This window comes from Elephantulus edwardii, unplaced genomic scaffold, assembly GCF_000299155.1.
Source record: "Elephantulus edwardii isolate Elephantulus edwardi_28Jun2011 unplaced genomic scaffold, EleEdw1.0 scaffold00237, whole genome shotgun sequence".
Lineage (NCBI taxonomy): Eukaryota > Metazoa > Chordata > Mammalia > Macroscelidea > Macroscelididae > Elephantulus > Elephantulus edwardii.
In genome coordinates, this window is record NW_006399987.1 from 2,816,137 (window position 1) to 2,835,782 (window position 19,646).

At 55.7% G+C, this 19,646-nt stretch overlaps 1 protein-coding gene and 1 pseudogene across 7 annotated transcripts in view; one reads left to right on the forward strand and one right to left on the reverse strand.

Moving 5' to 3' along the window:
* Positions 1-19,646, forward strand: part of DNM2 (dynamin 2) — a 111,767-nt gene that overhangs the window by 88,220 nt on the left and 3,901 nt on the right. For 4 of the 7 annotated variants that reach the window (XM_006898774.1, XM_006898776.1, XM_006898775.1 and 1 more), the window contains exons 12-18: positions 1,085-1,155; positions 4,217-4,268; positions 5,153-5,164; positions 8,461-8,574; positions 12,252-12,361; positions 14,593-14,704; positions 15,161-15,328. In XM_006898774.1, coding sequence (XP_006898836.1) covers positions 1,085-1,155; positions 4,217-4,268; positions 5,153-5,164; positions 8,461-8,574; positions 12,252-12,361; positions 14,593-14,704; positions 15,161-15,328 — 639 coding nt within the window. The remainder of the gene's footprint in view (positions 1-1,084; positions 1,156-4,216; positions 4,269-5,152; positions 5,165-8,460; positions 8,575-12,251; positions 12,362-14,592; positions 14,705-15,160; positions 15,329-19,646) is intronic. The other 3 variants (XM_006898779.1, XM_006898778.1, XM_006898780.1) reach the window with 1 other exon arrangement.
* On the reverse strand, positions 16,314-17,882 carry LOC102870348 (annotated as a pseudogene).

Sequence of the window (19,646 nt, forward strand, 5' to 3'; positions counted from 1 at the left end):
TCTCACTCATCCTGACACACCAACTCTCATTGCCCCAGTTACTGTATCAGCCCATCTCATCTGGGGTCTTCCTCTCCTGCACTGTCCCTCCACCCTTCCAAGCATGATGTCCTTCTCCAAGGGTTGTTCCCTCCTGGCCACGTGCCCAAAGTATGTGAAACGGAGCTTCAGAATCCTAGCCTCCAACGAGAAATTTGGTTTCACTCTCTCCAAGACAGACCTGTTTGTCTTCTTGGCGGTCCGTGGTATGTTCAGGACTCTTCTCCAGCACTGTAACTTGAAGGCATCGAATCTTCTTCTGTCATCCTTAGTAACTGTCCAGCTCTCTGATGCATAGCAAGGAATTGCAGAGACCATGGGCTGGATCAGGCACACCTAACTGGTAGTCTGGATTTTTGTGTTAATGAGTGTGTGTGTGTGTGTGTGTGTGTGTGTGTGTGTGGGACACTGGTGGGGAGGGGTGTGTGCGCGTGCACACAGTGTCTTTACTTGACCAGATCGAATTGGAACCCTCCAGAATCTCCATGGTGTTCGCATTTTTAGTATGTCACTTGCAATATGATGATATATCTAATGGCTCTTAGTGTTAAGGAGTTGCACTGCCAGCCCAAAGGCATGTGACTCGAATCAGTGGTAGAAAGATGGGCGGTCTCCTCCCGTGCAGTTTACTCCCTCTGAAACCGCCCCCCACCCCACCCCCACCCCCGGGTGGTCAACTATGAGTCACTTCTGACTCCACGAATCAACATCACCTTCACATGCAGTGTGTCCAGCATTCGCCTGGAGGCTCCCTCCCGTTCCGTAACCCTTTGAGGCAGGGCCTCTTGTGGCCCTTTTCCACAGCTCTGGGCCATGACTCCGGCCAGGTGGCCATCCCCTGCCTTGCTCTGCTCTGTTGCCTCAGTCTTACTAGTCGGGGGGCACCGAGATCTGAAGCACCCATGCCCACGTCACCTTGTAGGTCTCCCAGAAGGGGTGTGGTGGAAGGTCAGCTGGGCTCCTGCCTGGGAAGCAGCATGGGCTCTGTGCGCCCTCTGCTGGCAGGTTGGGGAGTGTTCAGGCCTGGACTCCTCCCTTCCCCCAGGTTCTTCTCCTGATCGACATTGAACAGTCTTACATCAACACGAACCACGAGGACTTCATCGGATTTGCCAAGTATGTACTTCTCACGCAGCAGCTGGAGGGGTGGCACGGTGCCTTCCAGGGCCCTGGGGGAGGTGGTCGTGCTGGGTTCCCTCCCGGGCTAGGTCCTGGGCTGAAGCGCAGTGGTGTCATTTGAGCGTTCCACTGCTGGCTCAGGACCAGGAAGTTTTCCCGGCTCTTCGAGTTCCCGATGTCCCCCGAGCGCCTTCTGTAGGGCGTCCTAGTGGCCAGGTGAAGAGATGGTGCTGGAGTGAAGGGGGTTGGGAAGTGTGTGGTCAGCAGTGTTTGTTCTTTTCTGTGAGACCCCCTCAGCGTCCATGGCCTGAGACACGGCCTCTCCTCAGTGGCCTCTGCGCAGGCCTCTCAGAGGCTCAGGCCTCTCAGGGTCAAACCAGAACCTTCCGTTGAACCAGTGTGAGGCCCACATGGAGATGTCCATGCTGGTGGATTCCGGGGTCCCCCAGCCAGTTGGTCCTTCACTATGCCTGGGGGTCATGTGGATCATTGTAGAGGCTCTGACAGCTCCCTCCCCACCTGAGGCTGACAGGAGGCGAGCCTGTCAGTAGCTTCTTGATACATTTGGCAAATACTGTTGGCACGCCCTCTGTGCCATGACGAGGGCCAGGCAGGAGATGAGGCCGTCAGTGGGTGTCGGGTACTGATGAGGTGAGAGCCAAGAGGCCTTGAGGAGGTAGCACAACAGAACCCTCACTACCCCCTCCTCGGGTACTTGATGACAGGGCCACCTCCTGCCCTCAGAGAAAAGTCCCCTGTCCAGGCCTGTGTGCGCAGGGCAGTTAAGATGCACTGTGGCGAGTGGTGGGTGAGGCGCCCTGTGTCCTCCGTGAGGAGAGGCCTGTGGAGCCCAGTGCTGGGCTGAGGCACTCTGGAACACGTGTTGATGTGCTCACCGTGGCCGACGTGTAGTAGGTGAATGGAGTGAATGAACAAGCAGACAGGTGGCCAGTGGGTGTGATCAAAGCTTCTCCCAAATCCAGATAGTCCCGGGCCCTGGCTGGACTCCAGCCGCCTCAGGCAAGTAGTCAGAACCTGCAGCCTGGACACACTGGTCCCCTCTTGGTTTGCTGCTGTTTTCCTCACCTTAATGTCTCTGCTTCTCACACTTCATCCACAGTTCCTTCTCACAATCTCTCCTGTTTTTCCTTTGACCACTCCACTCTTTCCTCTGGACTCCTGGGCCTTCCCAATTACCCCAGCTGTTACTATACTGAGCAGCTGGTGACCGGGTGGGTATTGCCTGCTGTGTGCCTTCCTCCTGGTGTGTGGGTGGGGACGCTCGGGCTGGGTGTGGGGTGCCCGCCTATGTCCAGCCCAGCCACAAGGCCTACTGGTTAGGTATCGAGACAGCTATAGTGTGAGACTGTAGTACTGGGTAGTGGCTAAGCCAGGTGTGGCCTCTCCAGAAGGCCAGGGGAGCCGGACTTGCTGAGCAGATTGTCAGGAGGATGAGAACTGGAATGAAGGGCCGCTGAAGGGCTGTGGGAGAGGGGGGCAAAGGACGTGACCAGGGAAGACTTTACCAAGGAGTGTCATTCACGCCACGTGGCAAAAGCCAGGTGACAGGTGGGCGAGTCTTGGGAGAAGGAAGGAAGGAAAGGGGAAGCAGGAGCCACGTGGGGGTCACTGCTGACCGAGGTGGTGGGGTGGAGGGGAGAGAGGCGGCTGCTAATGGCAGAGGCAGTTAATTCCATGGGAAATGATTGCCCATCTTTCTCCCACGGAGCAGCTGATGGGTTCGAACCGTGTGCTTCTGGGTTAGCAGTGCAGCTCCTTACCACTGAGCCACCAGAGCACCCTTGTCCCTCCCTGGAGCAGTGGAATTTGATTGTTGAGCCCAGGTGGGAGAGAGAGAGAGACTGTCCTCAGGCTGCCGTTTGTGGGAGCTGGCAAGAATGAGGACAGCAGGATTTGAGAAAGTAGCGCTGGGCCTTTGCTGTGGCTGCCAGCTGAGGTCTGTTTGCTTCCTTCACTCACTGGGGATCAAACTCTTCCTCTGCTTTATTTTTTGAGCTTCTTGCTGCCCTGTAAACATTGTGGATACGGTTGGGCCCAGAGAAAAAGCCTGTCTATGAAGAAAACCCTTGGACAAAGTTCACATCTACTCTTATGTTCAAATCTTTAGTAATCTAGGGTGAGGAACCTATCCTAACACGTGTACATGTGCCTGTGTGCTCCTCTCCCTAAAACCAGCAGCCAGTGTGAAGGTGAAGGTGAAACACCAGAGGTGGTCAGTACATGAGGGAAATGATCGGCTGTTTCACCCAGTTTAAGTTTTAGCCAAAGCAATATGATAAGAAAAGAAGAGGCCTGAGTAACAAGAGAGAGACAGAGTTTGTGCGAGATAAGACTGCCTACCAGCAAGCACCGAAAAACACCTTAGAACCTGTAAGGGAATTGAGTGGGTGTTCCCATGTAAAATGCAGTCTACCAGCAGAGAAATACATGGCGGTGAAAAGGAGACTGACTTAGACAAGGCCAGGACCTTGTGGAAGCATGTCCTGTTGATCTTGACCGTCCTCTGCTTTTGGTCTGGAGCTGTCCAGGTTGGGTCGTATTTTTATGACTGTCACCTTGAGCTGATGGCCCCTAATTGGGGAGTCGTGACTCCACAGTCCAGTGGTCACAGCTGCCTCAGCCTTGGACTGGGTCGGGGTGGGCGGAGATGGCAGCAGGAAGCCTCTGTGCCCCGCCAGCTCGCTTTGGTCAGGTTCCCCGGCTGCTTTCGAGCCACCTGGGAGTCCAGCTTCCTTCTCAACCTAAGGCTTCTGTGGCTTCTGGATTTGGCCGGTGCTTCTTGGAGTAGTTAAGACTGAGGCCACAGAGCCTCAGCTTAACCAGATAATATTTTCTAACTTAGCGTTTCTGAGACACCCCCCACCCCCAACCTTCCCTCTGGCAGCCCTCTGTGTACTGGGGGCTCCTCTTAGCCTCTGCCTGTAGCTAGCTCATCAGGTGGTCTATGCAGGAGAAAGCCACCTCCCCCTAGGCCATGAAGTCGCCTCTTGCCCTCCTGGGTTTGTTCACATGAGCCATCTCTCTGCTTTGGTTCCAGCGCCCAGCAGAGGAACACGCAGCTGAACAAGAAGAGAGCCATCCCCAACCAGGTAGCCCACCCTACAGCCGCCTCTCCACGCTGGGGCGGGGCGGGAGGTGCTGGGGACACCCAGGAAGCCCCTCCCGAAGCCGACTCTGTAGTTCCAGGTGGTCCCACACTCTCTCCACCTCTGGAATCGGCTCTGGCGGGGCCTTGGGGGCAGCTCCAGTGCCCTCCGGAGGCCCTGGGTGACATCCAGGGTCCAGGCTAGACTCTCTCAATGGAGGGGCAGTGTGACCTAAGGTGTTTGCCAGCTCGCTGGGTTGCCCAGCCCACGTGCGTGGATCGCAGCCGGGAGCAAGCTTACCTCTCATCAGAGGAGGCTGGGGTGACTCGAAGCCCCTATCTGAATGAACCCCACTGGAGAGGTTTCCCACCTCCGTGTCCTGCCCCAGTAGGAGGCCTGTGAGCTAGGAACAACTTTTTAAAGGCCAGAGTCAGGTTCTTATTCTCCCTCCCTCTTCAAGAAAATGCATCATCTTTACAAAATCTCTGCAACAATCTCCCCCTTTCCATGGCGGGGGAGGGTGGGGACTCTGCTTTTTTTTTTATCTTGCACAATTATATGGCCCATTGGAAAAAAGAAAAATGTAACCACTGCATGATTTTTTTTAATTTAATATAATTTATTTTTTAATTTATTTTGCGCTTGCCATAGGTAATAATGTCGTTGCTTTTTTGGTTTCAGGAGATGATAATTAATTAAATATTAACACCATGAATATAATTAATAGCATGTAATTTTTTTTTTCTTTTGCTGTTTTTCCCTCTGCTCTTCTCCTCTGTTGTTGTGCTTCTCCCGCCCCTCCTCTGTCCCCTCGTGTCCCTTACATATTGTTTCCTCGGCCTGCTCCTCCTTGAATTCCCCACGCCCCTAACCTTGTGTTTTCAAAGGGGGAGATCTTGGTAAGTACCCACTTAGCGTGGTAGCAAACATTAGAGAATGCTGTAGTGCTGGAGTCCCCGCCCACCTCCTGCCGACCCCCTCCCCTCGAAATAACAAATAACTAAACACCCAGCTAACTCAGACCGCACCCCGCAGCCAGGCCTGGACGTGGCGCTGACTTACGCCGGCACTAACCTGACCACCGCCCTGCGGGCCCCACACCTTGGCTGGTTCCCGGCAGGTGCCCAGTCAGGCAGGGCTTGATGGCAGATACAGGACTCACACGCCACTCTCCCAGCCCTCGTCCCAGCCCACGGGAGATTCGTTTAAGCCCTGTGGACCGCTGGCGCCTCCCCTGTATCCAGGACAGGCATTGTTCAGTGACCTAGAGCACGCTTCTCCGGAGGCGGGATCCTCTGTCCTGTGCCCCGGGCAGACAGCGCTCACTGACCCAGCACGCTTTCCCATGTGGCCCAGCCATGTGCAAGTGGTAGACATCAGCAGTCAATCCTGGCTGGCCTCCCCAGATAAGCCCCCGGTCCTCATCCTGCGGCAGAGGTGGCCCAGTATGCACAGTACTGTCCACCCCGTGGCCTCACTGCACCCTCATCAGACACGACTCACGGATCAGGGCACACGTTCCTGGGTGCTGCTCCTCTCCTCCTGCCTCTGGCAGCCCAGTTGGTGAAGGTGTTCTGTTCTGCTGCCCCCTTTCTCTCCACCTTTGCCCATGGCATACATCGCTAAACGATCCCAGCCTCTAGTTCTGCTGAGCCCAGAATTCCCACCACAGTGCTTGCTGCCAGCTACTACCAGTCAGTCAGCGTGGCCACACAGATGAGATGTATTTGCCATCCCTGCTGTAGGTAACACCTCCTCCCCATGTGCGGAGCCCTCTGCTAGGCCCGGAGTGGGACGTGGAGGGTGTGTGGTGTGACGTGGCCCGTGAGGAATGACGCTGCACACGCTGGGGCTGAGCACACTTCAGGGTACTTGCTTCTGGGCAGTCAGCCTGTCTCCCCTCAAAGGACACAGCCTGGGCCAAGCCCTTCGGGGACCAGCTTCCCCAGTCGTCTTCCTCCAGCAGCCTCTGGTGTGATGGGAAGACCCCACCTCTGCCCTCTTACTAGATCTCACAGTGGTCTCGGGGCCTGGCCAGGAGCCACGCTGGTTCTGTGTGCGGGCCTGGCCGCCCGGGCCCCTGGGAGGTTGAGGCTGGCCGGTCAGCCTTGGGGCACTCTGCCCCAGCACACAGCTTCTCTCCTGTGGTCCCCACGGCTGTGTTCCTACCCCGTTCTGAGGCTGCCAAGTCAGGCCCTTCCAGGGCTACGGTGATGGCTTTGAAGGTTCCCAGGAGTGGTTTCCACCCCTGCTCAGGTCGTCCAAAGCAAGACAGTCTTCCAAGGAGAGCCCAGCCAGCCTCCTGGGGGCCACTTCCTGCCCCACCCTCCTGCCCAGCCGGCGCCGTGTGTCCCCTGGATGCATGGGCCCTGCCTGCAGTCCTTGCCCCAGCCCCACTCCCTCTAAGCTGAATGGCCTCTACCTGTTCCTAGGCTTGGTCCTGTGTCCACCACCCTCAGCTAGTGCCCACCAGGGGGTCATGCCTCACCCCACTTGGCCTCCCATGTGAGCAGCTCTCGGGGTGGCTTGAGCAAGAGGACGCCCAGGGCTCTGCTAAGCCTGACCGGCAGCCTTCAGTTTCCATCACGTCCTGCCCTGACATTGGGGTGTGCCGTTCCTGGCAAGAGTGGATAGTGCAGCCACCTGCCCCCCAGCACGGTCAGGCACCCCAAAGGGCTCAGGCACATCAGCCCCTTTAGAAGCCAGCAACCCTTGCTGTGTATGGGTTTTCCTTTGAGGGGAGCACTGATGACCTGTCCCCCATTGTCCCTCACCTGTGGTCAGTCAGGCTGAGCTGAAGTTTGTGTAGACCCATTCTGAACTTGGCCCTGGACGACAACCCGGAGCCACTGTGAACATGGCGACCACAGCTCCCAGCCTGGGGTGAGGGGGGCTTCTTGCCCTGGCCCCTGTACCCTGCACCCAGCCCAGAGCAGGTGGTGGCCCCAGCTCTGCCCAGAGCTTCCAGACTTCACCCCTAGCTTGGGGAAGACGTGAGTCTTTCTGTGGTAAAGCTAACACTGTCCCGGGCACACTGGACTCGTCACCCCATGCCAGTGAAGAAGCCCTAGCCTTGTTGGGGCTGATGGCCTCTGTTCCTGTCCACTGAGGCAGGGTCGGTGGACATCGGTTCCCTGTTGTGATCACAACCTGCTCCCTGACACCAGGAGTCCACAGCGGACTTAGTCCACAGCCATGCCCGGCGTCCAGTGCCCTAGGAGAGTACTCTTGGGTTCTCAGCCTTCATGGGGCACCACCACTGGCAGCCATGTCCCCAGCCTGGGCAGGGACTTCCAGGGGGCACTCTGTGGCCACCTCAGCCTTCATGGCCTTCTGGGGCTCAGTCCACACTCAGCCACCGGGACTCCTATCACTGGGTCCAGCCCCCAACCACATGAATTTAGGTGAGTATAGGCCTGAGTCCTGCCCACTCAGATGACAGCTCTGGCCATGTGAACCCCATCCTGTCAGATGAGTGTGGCTGCCAGGTTGAAGCCATTGAGATGTTTTCCCCACCCCTCATGTTCCCTCCAGGGCCCCTGGGGAGGGCGTCAGAGTGCATACCTTTATCCCCAGCCCTGTGAGTCAAGGAACCCCTCCATCCCGATGCTCTGAGAATGGAGCTAGGGCTCAGGGCATGCCTCAGTTAGTAAGGACCCCCCTCCACCATATACCTTCGTGCCGTGACTGGCCGAGGTCAGCTGAATGGACAGCGGAGTCAAGGCCTGCCTGGTGAGCAGCTGCTGGTTCCACTGAGCACATCTGAGCTTGGCCCAGAGAGGAAGTTGAGCTGTGTAGCTTGGGCGATTCTTTCAGACCTTATCCGCAGCTACCAGGCTTGAGGGACAGGGCCTAAGAGTGTCCCTGAGAAACACCCCACCAAACCACGTCTGACTCCCCACGATCGCCCTCCCTGTGAGCAGGCCCCGGCTCAGCCAGGCTCTCCTCTGGATGCACACTGCCGTTGGGGCTGCTTCTCTGCCCCCTGGAGCGGAGGGTGCCGTGTGATCTGAGGGGTTTAAGGGCTTAGCTCTGGGAGCCCCACTTCCCAGCAGGAAATGTTTTGGGGCTGCAGTGTCTCTGCCCATCAGTCCCCTGCTTCCCACCTCACTCGCTGCAGGAGACCAGTGTGCACTGGATGGTGGGTGTGGGTGGCCGGGACCCCTCCTGCGCTGAGCCCCCTCCTCCCCTGCAGGTGATCCGGAAAGGCTGGCTGACCATCAACAACATCAGCCTGATGAAGGGCGGCTCCAAGGAGTACTGGTTCGTGCTGACCGCCGAGTCATTGTCCTGGTACAAGGACGAGGAGGTGAGTGACTAGCGAGGTAGCTCCTCCAATTCAGGATGAGGGGCGTGCATGCCCCCCCCACACACACACACGTTGCCTACGCGGGCTGCTCGCTTCAGAAATGTCCCTTGAGCACCGCCGTGCCCATGTGTTCAGGCCTCCAGTAGGGTCATGGAGGCCAGTGACAGTGACCAGGCACTTTGCATCATGTTCCAGCTCACGCTGGCCCGTGGAGGTTGGGCTGATGTAGGGAGCCACCAGCAGCCTGAAGGGCTGGAGAATGGTCTCAGCCTTCACGGCCACGCCAAGAGCCTCGTTGCCGCTGGAGAGCCCAGGCCCGGAACAGATTCTGCAGCCAGGCCCCTGCCTCTCCAGGCCTCAGTTTCCCTCCCCCGCCCCCGCTCTAATGCTGCATGGTAGAACGGCCCCCACCACTGGGAGTTGCTTCCCTGCAGTGTTCGCCTTGGAAAGACTTTGCACGTTTTCTTGTTGATCGGACGGCATCCTGGGTGACGCAGGCAAGTCCATGATAGCTGCTCACCGTGTGGTCGGGGCTGGGGTCCACCCAGAGGTGACCAGGAAGAAAAGCCTGGTGATCAGAGGAGTGTCTGCACCTCTTGTGCTGGGGGCCCTCGGGGCCACGTGCTGCTGTTCAGGCCCACTGCTGTGGCCTGTCACTGTCCTGACAGGGGCCATGTCAGCAGCCCAGGGGAGGCCCTGGGCTCCACTAAGTGGGACTGGTAAGAGTTCTGTGACAAGCACTTACAGAGGGAGGTTTCGTGCTTGGCCCTCACGTGTGTAGATTGGGGCCCCTGAGTGGAGTGGACTCTGCCCTGAGAGGTACCCCAACATCTGTGGGTGAGTGTCTCTGACCTGGGCCTCACATGGGGGCACACTGTATGGCCGCGGCTGAGGGGGGGGGGTCATCTTATTTCGGATGAGCTGCTGAGAGACTGACTGAACTGCTTCTTCTGAACATTCTGGGGTCCCTGTGGTGCAGGGAGGCCCGCCCTGGCCTTCCAGAGTCGGGATGGGCGGCACGCTGGGACCAGCTGTGGTCAGGCCACAGCCACTCCTGGAAATGGCCGGGTATGGAGTGGTGAGGGTGACGCCTGCGTACACCTCCTCTCTCTGCCCTGCAGTCTGGAACCAGACTGCTCTGGGGTACGTCAGCTGTCAGGAGGAACTGGGGTGGGGGCATTATGGGGGGCCCAGGGTGGGGGTTGAGGTACTAGCACTGCAGACCCATTTTCAGGAGCTTCTTGGGGGTGATGAGAGGCTTGGGGTCCGTCCTCGGGGCTCAGTCAGGCCCGGCAGCCCAGACAGGAGGCAGGGCGTGTGGGGAGGAGGTAATGAGAAGCAGCAGCCCCTTGGAAGGGGACGTGTGTGGCCCAGACACAAAGCAGGCTCCAGGCCCAGCCCGCTGCCCACGCTGCTGTCCCCAGCAGGGGCCTCCGGGTCACACATGCCGCCGCCACCCGGGTCGGACCCCTCTCCTTAGAGAAGCCTCAGAGAGAGCAGGCCGTCAGGAGGTCTTTATTCAAAAAATAAACGCGAGGCAGCGGGTACAGCATGAAGGCGGCTGGGATGGCCCCCCTCACCCCAGAGCTCCCTTGTGCCCCTCTGGGGCCACTCCCCCACCCTTGTCTTCACTATCCCTTGGAATCTCTACCCTGGTGGGAAGTGGGGTGCTGGGTGATGACACTCACCTCTGGGTCGACTTTGTTGTCAGAATTTGGGGGTGGCAGGGGCCCTACCGAGGCGCTGCTTGCCCGAGCCCAGCCTAACCAATGTGCAGACTACTGTACACATTCAGAACCCCTGAACAGGTAGTCTGAACACTGGGCTGGCTGGGCCGGCTCTCTGCCTGGGGGCCCCGGCCCCCCAGACCCAGGGCCGTGGTTGCACTAGGCCCTGCTCCTCTCCCGCCGGCTGCGCCGTCTCTTCTGACGTGGCGTGTCTGGGGCCGCCCGCATCTGGAGAAAGTTAGGGTTTTCAGGAAATCCTAGGGAGGGGGTGGGAGGTGGCTGGGTATGGGTGGGATGGAGCATTGGGGTCCGCGGCCTCTGTGTGCAGGGGAGGACTCTTGGGGCGGGGGGCGGGAAGCATGCACTCGTATGTAAGAGAGAGAGAGAGTGTGTGTGTGTGTGTGAGAGAGAGAGAGAGAGAGAGACTACATCAGGAAGATAGTGTCAGCCGAGCTGCGGGCGGAATTGTAATATAAACACTTCCAGATGTGGTGTCTCGCTCGGGACCAGAACGGACTGTGAGTCAGTTACTTGGCCCCCAACAGCCATCTGGTAGCTTCCTGCCTCAAAACACAAGAGCAGAGCAGTGACAGCGCTTCCAGAAACTTCCATGCAGGGGCTCAGGGCCTTGCTTTCCTCAAGCCTTTCTTCATTGCCTTCCCACCATGTCAGGGCCACACAGCCTGAATGGCTGGGCATGGGAGCCCCTTGTGTCCAAGGCCCCCGGCCCCTCTGCGCTGTTTCCTCCTTGCCCAGACCTGCCAGGTGGCCCCAGAGCCACAAGGGAGGAAGGGAAGGCCTGGCGGTGCGTGAACATTGACTGGGGCGGACACGGGCTCCACCTCCCCGCCATGTCCACCTCCACCTGGCACGAGGTTGGTGGCTCCAAGCTTTTCTCCTCGAGCCCTCTGAGCTCGTGGTGCTGCAGTGTCGTGGGGACCTCGTGGGGGTCCCCCAGCCAGGAACACAAGAGGAGCTCATTGGTGGGTGTGAGGCTCTGGAGCCAATGGGCACCCACTCCTGGTCAGGGCAGCCCTCTGAGCCCACTGCCCAGCAGCACCTGGGGCTCAGGCCCAGCACAGAGTAGGTGCCCCGCTGTCAGGAAGGGGCACTTCTGAGGTGACTGAGGGAACTCTGTGTCCAATAAGGAGAGGAGGGAGGTTGGATTCTGGGTGCAGATAGGCAGAGCTGAGCAATTTTGAGCATTGTGTGTCAGCACCAAACTAAAGAGTCCTTGACCTTGAGATGTTGTTGAGTCGGTCATGTAGACGGGTGGGGCTGGGGGAATCCTCGCAGGCCTTGCCAGTGTCATTCTGTGTATGGGGGCACACGGACCGAAGGGGGCAAGGAGAACTGTGGGGGGAGACACACGGACAATAAGGGGGCGAGGGGAGCTGGGGGGGGGGATGCACATGAACCTGAAGGGGGTGAGGAGAGCTGAAGGGGACGAGAGGAGCCACGGTGTGGGAAGGGCTCTCAGACCCGAAGGAGGCAAGGACAGCCGTATGTGAGGACACACAGACCCAAGAGGGTAAAGGGAGCCACTGGCGGCACACACAGACCTGATGTTGGTGAGGGGAGCCATTGGGGGGGGGGCACAGGAACCTGAAGGGGATAAGGGGAGCCATTGGGTAGACACACAGACCTGAAGGGAGCGAGGGGAGCCATTGAGGGGGCACAGGAACCTGAAGGGGGCAAGGGAAGTTTTTGTGGAGAGCACAGGGATGTGAGTCGTTAAGGGTGGGCCCACGTGGACCTGAAGGGGCTGAGGATGAGCTGTGGGGAAGTTCTGGTAGAGGCCCCAGCTGTGCACAGGTCTTGGGGTGTCTGGTGCATCGAGGCCGGGAGGTTGGGGTTGGCAGAGGTAAACTGATCTAGCGGAAGCATCAGGTGGTCCCTGCGGGGTGTGTAGTTTGGGTCCAGGGTCACTCCTCTCCCTTTCACCCTCAGGAGAAGGAGAAGAAATACATGCTGCCCCTGGACAACCTCAAAATCCGGGACGTGGAGAAGGGCTTCATGTCCACCAAGCACATCTTCGCCATCTTCAATACCGAGCAGAGGTGAGCGGCCCGGACACGTTCTAGATGAGGCAGGGGAAAGCCGAGTTCTGCTGCGGTCAGAGACCAGGATGTAGTGAGCGGGCACCACGGAGGACTGTGGTCAGGGCCGACGAGCCTGCACACCACGGTTCACAAGCCCCCTGGCCACTGGTGGCGCCCGGGCGCTGTTCCAGGCGAATGACCAAGGCCTGAGTGACCAGGGTGGGGCCGAGAACATGGGAGGGTACAGGGTGGACTCTGGGTGGTCTGACCAGACTCCTGGTGGATGTCGGTGTGACAAGGAAAGGATTGGGGCCCGAGCCCCTTGTGGGACCCACTGACGCCAGCATAGGCGGAGAGGGTGGAGGCAGGGTGGGCTTGGGGGTGCCTGTGGAGAGAGGGAGCAGGGGTGTGAATGTGTGTGGTCACTGTGTGAGGGTGATGGCAGGTTCTGAGAGTGGGGAGATCATTGGGGTCGTGTCTTTGCCGCTGAGTTGGAACCGACTCTGCTGACTTCCAGCGGGTTTTCAGAGGCTCCTGATATCCCCCGGGAGATTGCCCACCTTTCACCCACAGAGCAGGTGGTGGGGTCACACCGCCCAGTCAGTCCTGCCTTTAGGTCCACAGCATAACTCCTTATGGTCTCCGCCACCAGAGCTCCCTGTGGGGAGTGGACGTGGAGACAGAGAGAGGCCACGAGCCTGTCCACCATGGAGAACAGGGACCTCCCTCAGCTTGGGAGAGCCTGTCGATAGGAGGGAAGAGCTAGTGCAGATTCCAGACGTCCACTTCCCAGGCCCATGCAGGCCCGGATCAGGAGCCAGGCTACCTGCCTCAGGGAGCCTGTCAGAAAAGGCCTGTGTCCCCCCCATCGCCAGTTGGCAAGGAGGGGCAGCCTTCCCACTGCCCTTAGAGTCCGTCTGTTCCTGCAGAGCCTCTTTCCCCTCCGGGCTGCGTGAGGACATCTGTGTCCTGCTTTGTACTCGGTTGGCCTACAGCTCAGGGCCAGTGTAGGAGGCTGCTGGCTCAGAAAACCTCTTCAGGGTTTGGCCCCACCAAGAGGCAGTGGACAAGTGGGACATCTGGCTCTCTGAGGATTAGGCTGGTTACTGGGCCTTATTCCTGTCCCCGAGGCTGGGACTCCCTGGGCTGTGGGGGAACGAGACAAGCCATCACAAATCTTGTGAAGCCTGGACTTGACCTCGAACCACATTTGGACCCCTACATTCCTGTTCTTCCACCTTCCTCAGCACACACAGCTTCTGCTTCCTTGTCCGGGATGCCTGCCCACACTCCTGCCACCATGATGGCCCTCTGGACCCTCCCATTCCAGCTTCTTTCAGAAGTGCCACTCACTGATGACCTAGTTCATGGGCCAGTCACAGGCCATGCCTAGCTCAGAGCAGGGCCTCACGGGCAGGTTCTGTGGTAGTCTCCTGGCCACACTACCCCAGAGGAGAAATTGTGTGGTGTGTGGACAGTCCACGAACATTAGTGCACGGCCATCCTGCTCGTCTTCCCGACTTGTGCCTCTGAACTTGTTCTCGCTCACAGTCCAGCACTTTCCAAACATTTCCGTCTCTCCCCAAGTCTGGGTCCAGCCTGGCCACACTCTGTCCCCACCTGCTGCTGGGAGGAGGGCACGTTCTAGCGCTACGCGTCCGGTGCAGTAGCCACAGGAAACATGTGACTATTTAAATATAAATTGCTTGACCATCACTAAAGAAAAAAATGCACCACCTTGGTCACATTGCTCGGCCATTGGTCACCTGTGGCCACCACATTGAAGAGCACAGAAGGGGATGCTTCTGCCGTTGTAGAAAGTTCTGTGCTGATGACTCCTGGTGGACATTTTCCAGCCAAAGGAGGGTTTTGTAGGACACTCACTCCTGGGGTTGCTGGCAGTACCATTACAGAGGCGTACAGAGCAGGGGGTGAGCTGTTCCCAGAGGCAGGAGAGCATGGCCGAGCGAACAGAACTCTCAGTCACCAGATGCTATAAAGCATGGGCGCCCCTTCACTTGCTCTCGTCCCAGGGGAGCGCTGCACACATGCACACACACATCACGCACAGTGCCGTTTGTCTGCTGAGACGCAGGCGGTTCGTGCCATCCTCGTGTCCCAGACGAGACAGCTTCTGAAGACTTAGATCAGGCTTTCCTTCCAAATCCAGATGACCCCAGATCAGCACCACGCAGGGCCCGTTAGTCCCACAGGCAGAGTCAGCTCTGTGTCCCTCCTGTCCACCGCAGGAATGTCTACAAGGACCTGCGACAGATTGAGCTGGCCTGTGACTCCCAGGAGGATGTGGACAGCTGGAAGGCCTCATTCCTCCGAGCTGGAGTCTACCCCGAAAAGGACCAGGTGAGGAGCTGGCTGCCAGGCCCATGCACCTTGGGCAGAGCTCACCCCTCCCAGGAGAGCTGGTTCCAGCCCCATGTTGGCCAGCCCTCTGTGGTTGTGGGGGACCCTGAGTAGAATTTCACTCACACCAGTGACACCAAAGGGGCGTTTGTGACCAGTGCCCAGGGTGGGGACACAGAAAGGCCTGGGAACCTGTTGTCATTTTACCATCATTGAAGTGAAGTAAACTATTACCCTCTTTAGCCCACAGTGAGCTTGCGGCTCTAATCTCCGGCTGAAAGGGCCCAGCCCAGTTCTGGCCCGAGGCTCAGTGGTGGGCCATCGCCATCGCCATCAAGGGCCAGTCCCGGAGGGTCAGCGGCTGTGGAGCAGGGAGAGCAGTTCCAGAGGAAGGGGCTGCACCACGCTCGCCTCAGGCCAGAGTCACCCTCACCCGCTCCCCTTCCCTCCTTGTAGGCAGAAAACGAGGACGGGGCCCAGGAGAACACCTTCTCTTCCATGGACCCTCAGCTGGAGCGCCAGGTGGAGACCATCCGCAACCTGGTGGACTCCTACGTGGCCATCATCAACAAGTCCATCCGCGATCTCATGCCAAAGACCATCATGCACCTCATGATCAACAACGTGAGTCCCTGTCACCCTCCCCGCCGGTCACAAGTGGTGGCCAGCAGGCAGCCCAGAGCCAAACTTGGCCAGGACACACGTGACATGAAATCGAAAACGAGAACTCGGCACCACTGCTCCTGAGTCAGCCGGGATGCTTCGCCTGTGTAGGGAAATTGAGGTGGGAGTCACATGACTGTGCCCCCGTGGGAGCACGTGCCCTGTGCTATGTGCTTGTATGTTCTTGTTGTTAGTCAGTTGTGACCCCGCCTGTGCAGAGCTGACCTGCTCCCCTGGGTTTTGCAAGGCTGGGGCTCTTTGGAAGCACGTTGCCAGGCCTGTCTTCTGACGCACCTCTGCGTAGGTTCAGTTAGGGGTGACCTTGACAGCAGATTTGCCCAGTGCCCAGTGCAGTGTATCTTGATTCCTTCACTGCTGTTACCATGGGTGTTGACGGTAGATCCAAGCACAATGCAATTATAGAAAACTTCAATCTTTTCTTCATCGCTCACAATATTGCCTCTTGTTCCAGTGCTGAGGATTTTGCTTTGATGTTGAGACGTAATCCGTATCAAAGGTTGTAGTCTTTGGTCTTCCGCAGTAGGTGTTTCAAGTCTTCTTCCCTTTCTTCAGGCCAAGTTATGTCTGTCATCTGCATAATGCAGGCTGCTGCCGAGTCTTCCTCCAGTCCTGACTGCATGTTCTTCTCCATATGGTTGACAGCTTCGCAAATGATTTGTTCAGTTTACAGATTCAGAAGGTCTGGAAAAAGGGTCCAGCTCTGACACACGCCTTTCTGATTGTAATCCATGCTGTGTTCCTTTCTTCTGTTTGACTAACATTTTGGTCTATGAATAGTGGTTTTGGGTTGTTGGTGTTTTTTTTTCTCCTTTAATGTCATTACTTTATTACAAAAGGGAGACATGGATTCTTTACATGATGGAAGATTTCAGAACTTCAATGGAATGGGCAGCTTCAAGTGGTGCCATTTCAAAAGGGCTTTTTTTCAGTCTATATACTTGACAAGAATGTCACCATCTCTGAATAAGAAAGAATCCTTGTCATCTGTAACTACTTTAGTGCCTCCATAATCTGGGAGAAGAACTTTCACACTAGCTGGTGTAATCTCTCCACCTTTTCCTTTGTATCTGTATCCAACAGCTGCTACGAGTACTGCTTGCAATACTTTTCCTTAAGATTTTTCTGCCTCTCTCAGACCCTCGCTTCCAACATGACAAAGAAAAGGAGAAACACGGTCGTGCCAAAAAGGGACATGGCCACGTGCAGCCTATTCACACGAACTGTGCTCGGTGCGTGCAAAGACAAGGCAATTAAGAAGTTGGTAATTCTAAATATAGCAGAGGGCTCCTTTCCGACTGTGGCCTCCGTGTGCCAACAAGCCTCTCGCAAAGGATCTCCTTCATCCCTCCCCAGAAGAGGAGTAGAGGAAACACAAGAAGAAGCGCCTGGTGCAGAGCCCGAATTCCTATTTCATGGATACGAAATGTCCAGGATGCTATAAAATCACCACGATCTTCAGCCATGCCAAACAGTAGTTTTGTGTGTTGGCTGCTCCACTCTTCTCTGTCAGCCTACAGGAGGAAAAGCAAGGCTTACAGAAGGATGCTCTTTCAGACGGAAGCAGAATTAAGGGGGGAAAAAATCAAGATGAATGGAAATTATCTCAATAAACAGAATTTTGGATTAAAAATAAAAAGCTGCCGTCAGGGATATTTCCTAAGCGAGTGTCTTCGACGCATGCGTGCTTCCAAAGCTCTGTGTGAAACTACACTCTGTGGGAGCCGTGCCATTCCCAGCAAGGCTGTGAGGAACCGTTCTTGGGAAGCCCAGAAGGACCGGACACCTCCACCCAGATTTAGACCTGCAGGTGTGCTGCCCCACAACCACCACCAAAGCCCATGGAAGGATTTGAATCCTTAAAGGATGAAGAAAAAAACTCATCTGAAAATAAAATGGAAATTACACTTTTTAAATTTTTTTTCTGGAAGTGTAATGCCTTCTATGGTTACAGTTTCAGCTGCACTGCTTTCCACCAATGCTCAGTCAACAAGGGGAAGAAACTTTCTAAAGACCTGTTCTGCTATGACTGGCCGTCGCAGCTTGCACCCCACTCCTGCCACGCCCCACAGGGAGAGACTTGCTATCTGGCCCTATGTCAGGGTTTGCCACAATCTCTTCTGATCAGGTCCAGCTTTCTGGCAGTTCACTGTTGACGTACTGGTCTGGCCGTTTTTGAATAATCTTCAGCAAGGTTTCAGTTGCATATGTTAATGATATTGTTGATCATTTCTACATACTGTTGGATGTCCTTTATTTTGAAAGAAGAACAAACAGGCTTTCATCCAACCAGTTGACCACGTAGCTGTCTTCTGAATTTCATGGCACAGCCATGTCCAAGGCTGCATCTGTTTGCTGGAACATATCAGGAGGTGTTCCATCAATTCCTAGGGCCTTATTTTTTTGCCAATGCCTTCAGTGCAGCTTGAACTTCTTCCTTCATTAGTGTTGCTTCTTGACCATATAATCCTGAAATGTAATCCTGAAATGGTTCCATGTTTACTAATTCTTTTTGGTACAGTGACTCTGTGTATTCTTTCCATGTTCTTTTCATGTTTGCTGCATTGTTTAAGATATTGCCCATAAAATCCTGGAACTTAAGGTTTCAATTTTTGTTCAGTTCTTACAATTGGAGAACTGCCAAACATGTTCTTCCCTTTTGGTTTCCTGACTCGGCTCTTTGCACCTTTCATTAATACTTTGTTTTGTCTTCTTAAGCTGCCCTTAGACATTTTCTGTTCACTTCTGTTTTGCCTTCTTTTTGGTCCAGTGCAGATTTCAGGGTTTCTTCTGACAACCGTTTTTTATGTTTTCTTACCCTTTACCTTTGTATCCACATTCTACTGGATCACTTTTCCTTTTTTTTTTTAATGTTACTATTTTTTGTGTGTACCGTCAAATCAGATCTGACTGGTACGGGAGGAGATTGCCCCTCCTTCTCCAGCAGAGCATCCGGTGGATTGACTCTGTGGATCATAATAAACTGTGGCTGACTCTGAGAAGAATGGGAACCCCAGAACACTTGATCGTTCTAATGCGAAACCTATACTTGGACCAAGAGGTAATTGTCAGAACAGAGCAGGGCAACACTGCATGGTTCAAAATTGGGAAGGGCGTACACCAGGGATGCATCCTGTCTCCATACCTTTTCAACCTGTATGCAGAGCAGATTATCCGAGAGGCTGGGCTCTATGAGGAGAAGTGTGGCATCAGGATTGGTGGAAGATCTATCAACAATCTGCATTATGCACATGACACAACCCTGCTTGCTGAAACTGAGGAGGACCTCAAGCACTTACTGCAAAGGGTCAAGGACTGCAGCCTTCAGTATGGACTGAGGCTCAATGTCAAGAAGACAAAGATTCTCACCACTGGACCAATTGGCAGCATCAGGATGGATGGTGAAGAGATTGAGATTATTAACAGCTTTAGTTTGCTTGGCTCCACGGTCAACACTCTTGGCACCAGCAGCCAGGAAATCAAAAAAATGTATTACGATGGGAAAGTCGGCTGTTAGGGACCTCTCCAGGGTACTGAAGAGCAGTGATGTCACTCTGCAGACTAAGGTGCATCTGATACAGGCTATGGTCTTTGCTGTCACTTGTTATGCATCAGAGAGTTGGACAGTAACTAAGGAGGATAGAAGGAGAATTGATGCCTTTGAGCTGTGGTGCTGGAGAAGACTATTGAGGGTACCATGGACTGCTAGGAAAACAAACAGATTCAGCCTGGAGAGGGTTAAAACAGGCTGCTCCTTGGAGGCAAGGATTTTGGGGCTTCGTCTGATATACTTTGGACATGTTATAAGGAGGGAGAGGTCCTTGGAGAGGAACATCATGCTTGGGAGGGTGGAGGGACGGCACAAGAGGAGAAGACCCTCCATGAGGTGGATTGATTCAGTGACTGGGGTAATCGGGATGGGTGTGTCAGGCAGTGAGACTGGCACAGGATAGAGCAGGGTTTAGGGCTGTTTTCCATAGGGTCGCTGTGAGTCGCAAGCGACTCGATGGCACATAACAACCACCACCACCACCTCTGGGATTACAGTGCAGCTTCTTGCCACTAGACCACCAGAGCTCCTTTGGATCACCTTTCTTGAGAATGGCAACAAATACGGACCTCTTCCAGTCTGTTGGCCAGACAGCTATCCTCTAAATTTCCTGGCATAAACTGGTGAGAGCATCCAGGGCTGCAGTGATCCAATAGAATGTGGAAACTATCAAACAATGTCATTAATATCCCATGCAAGCAAAATACTGTT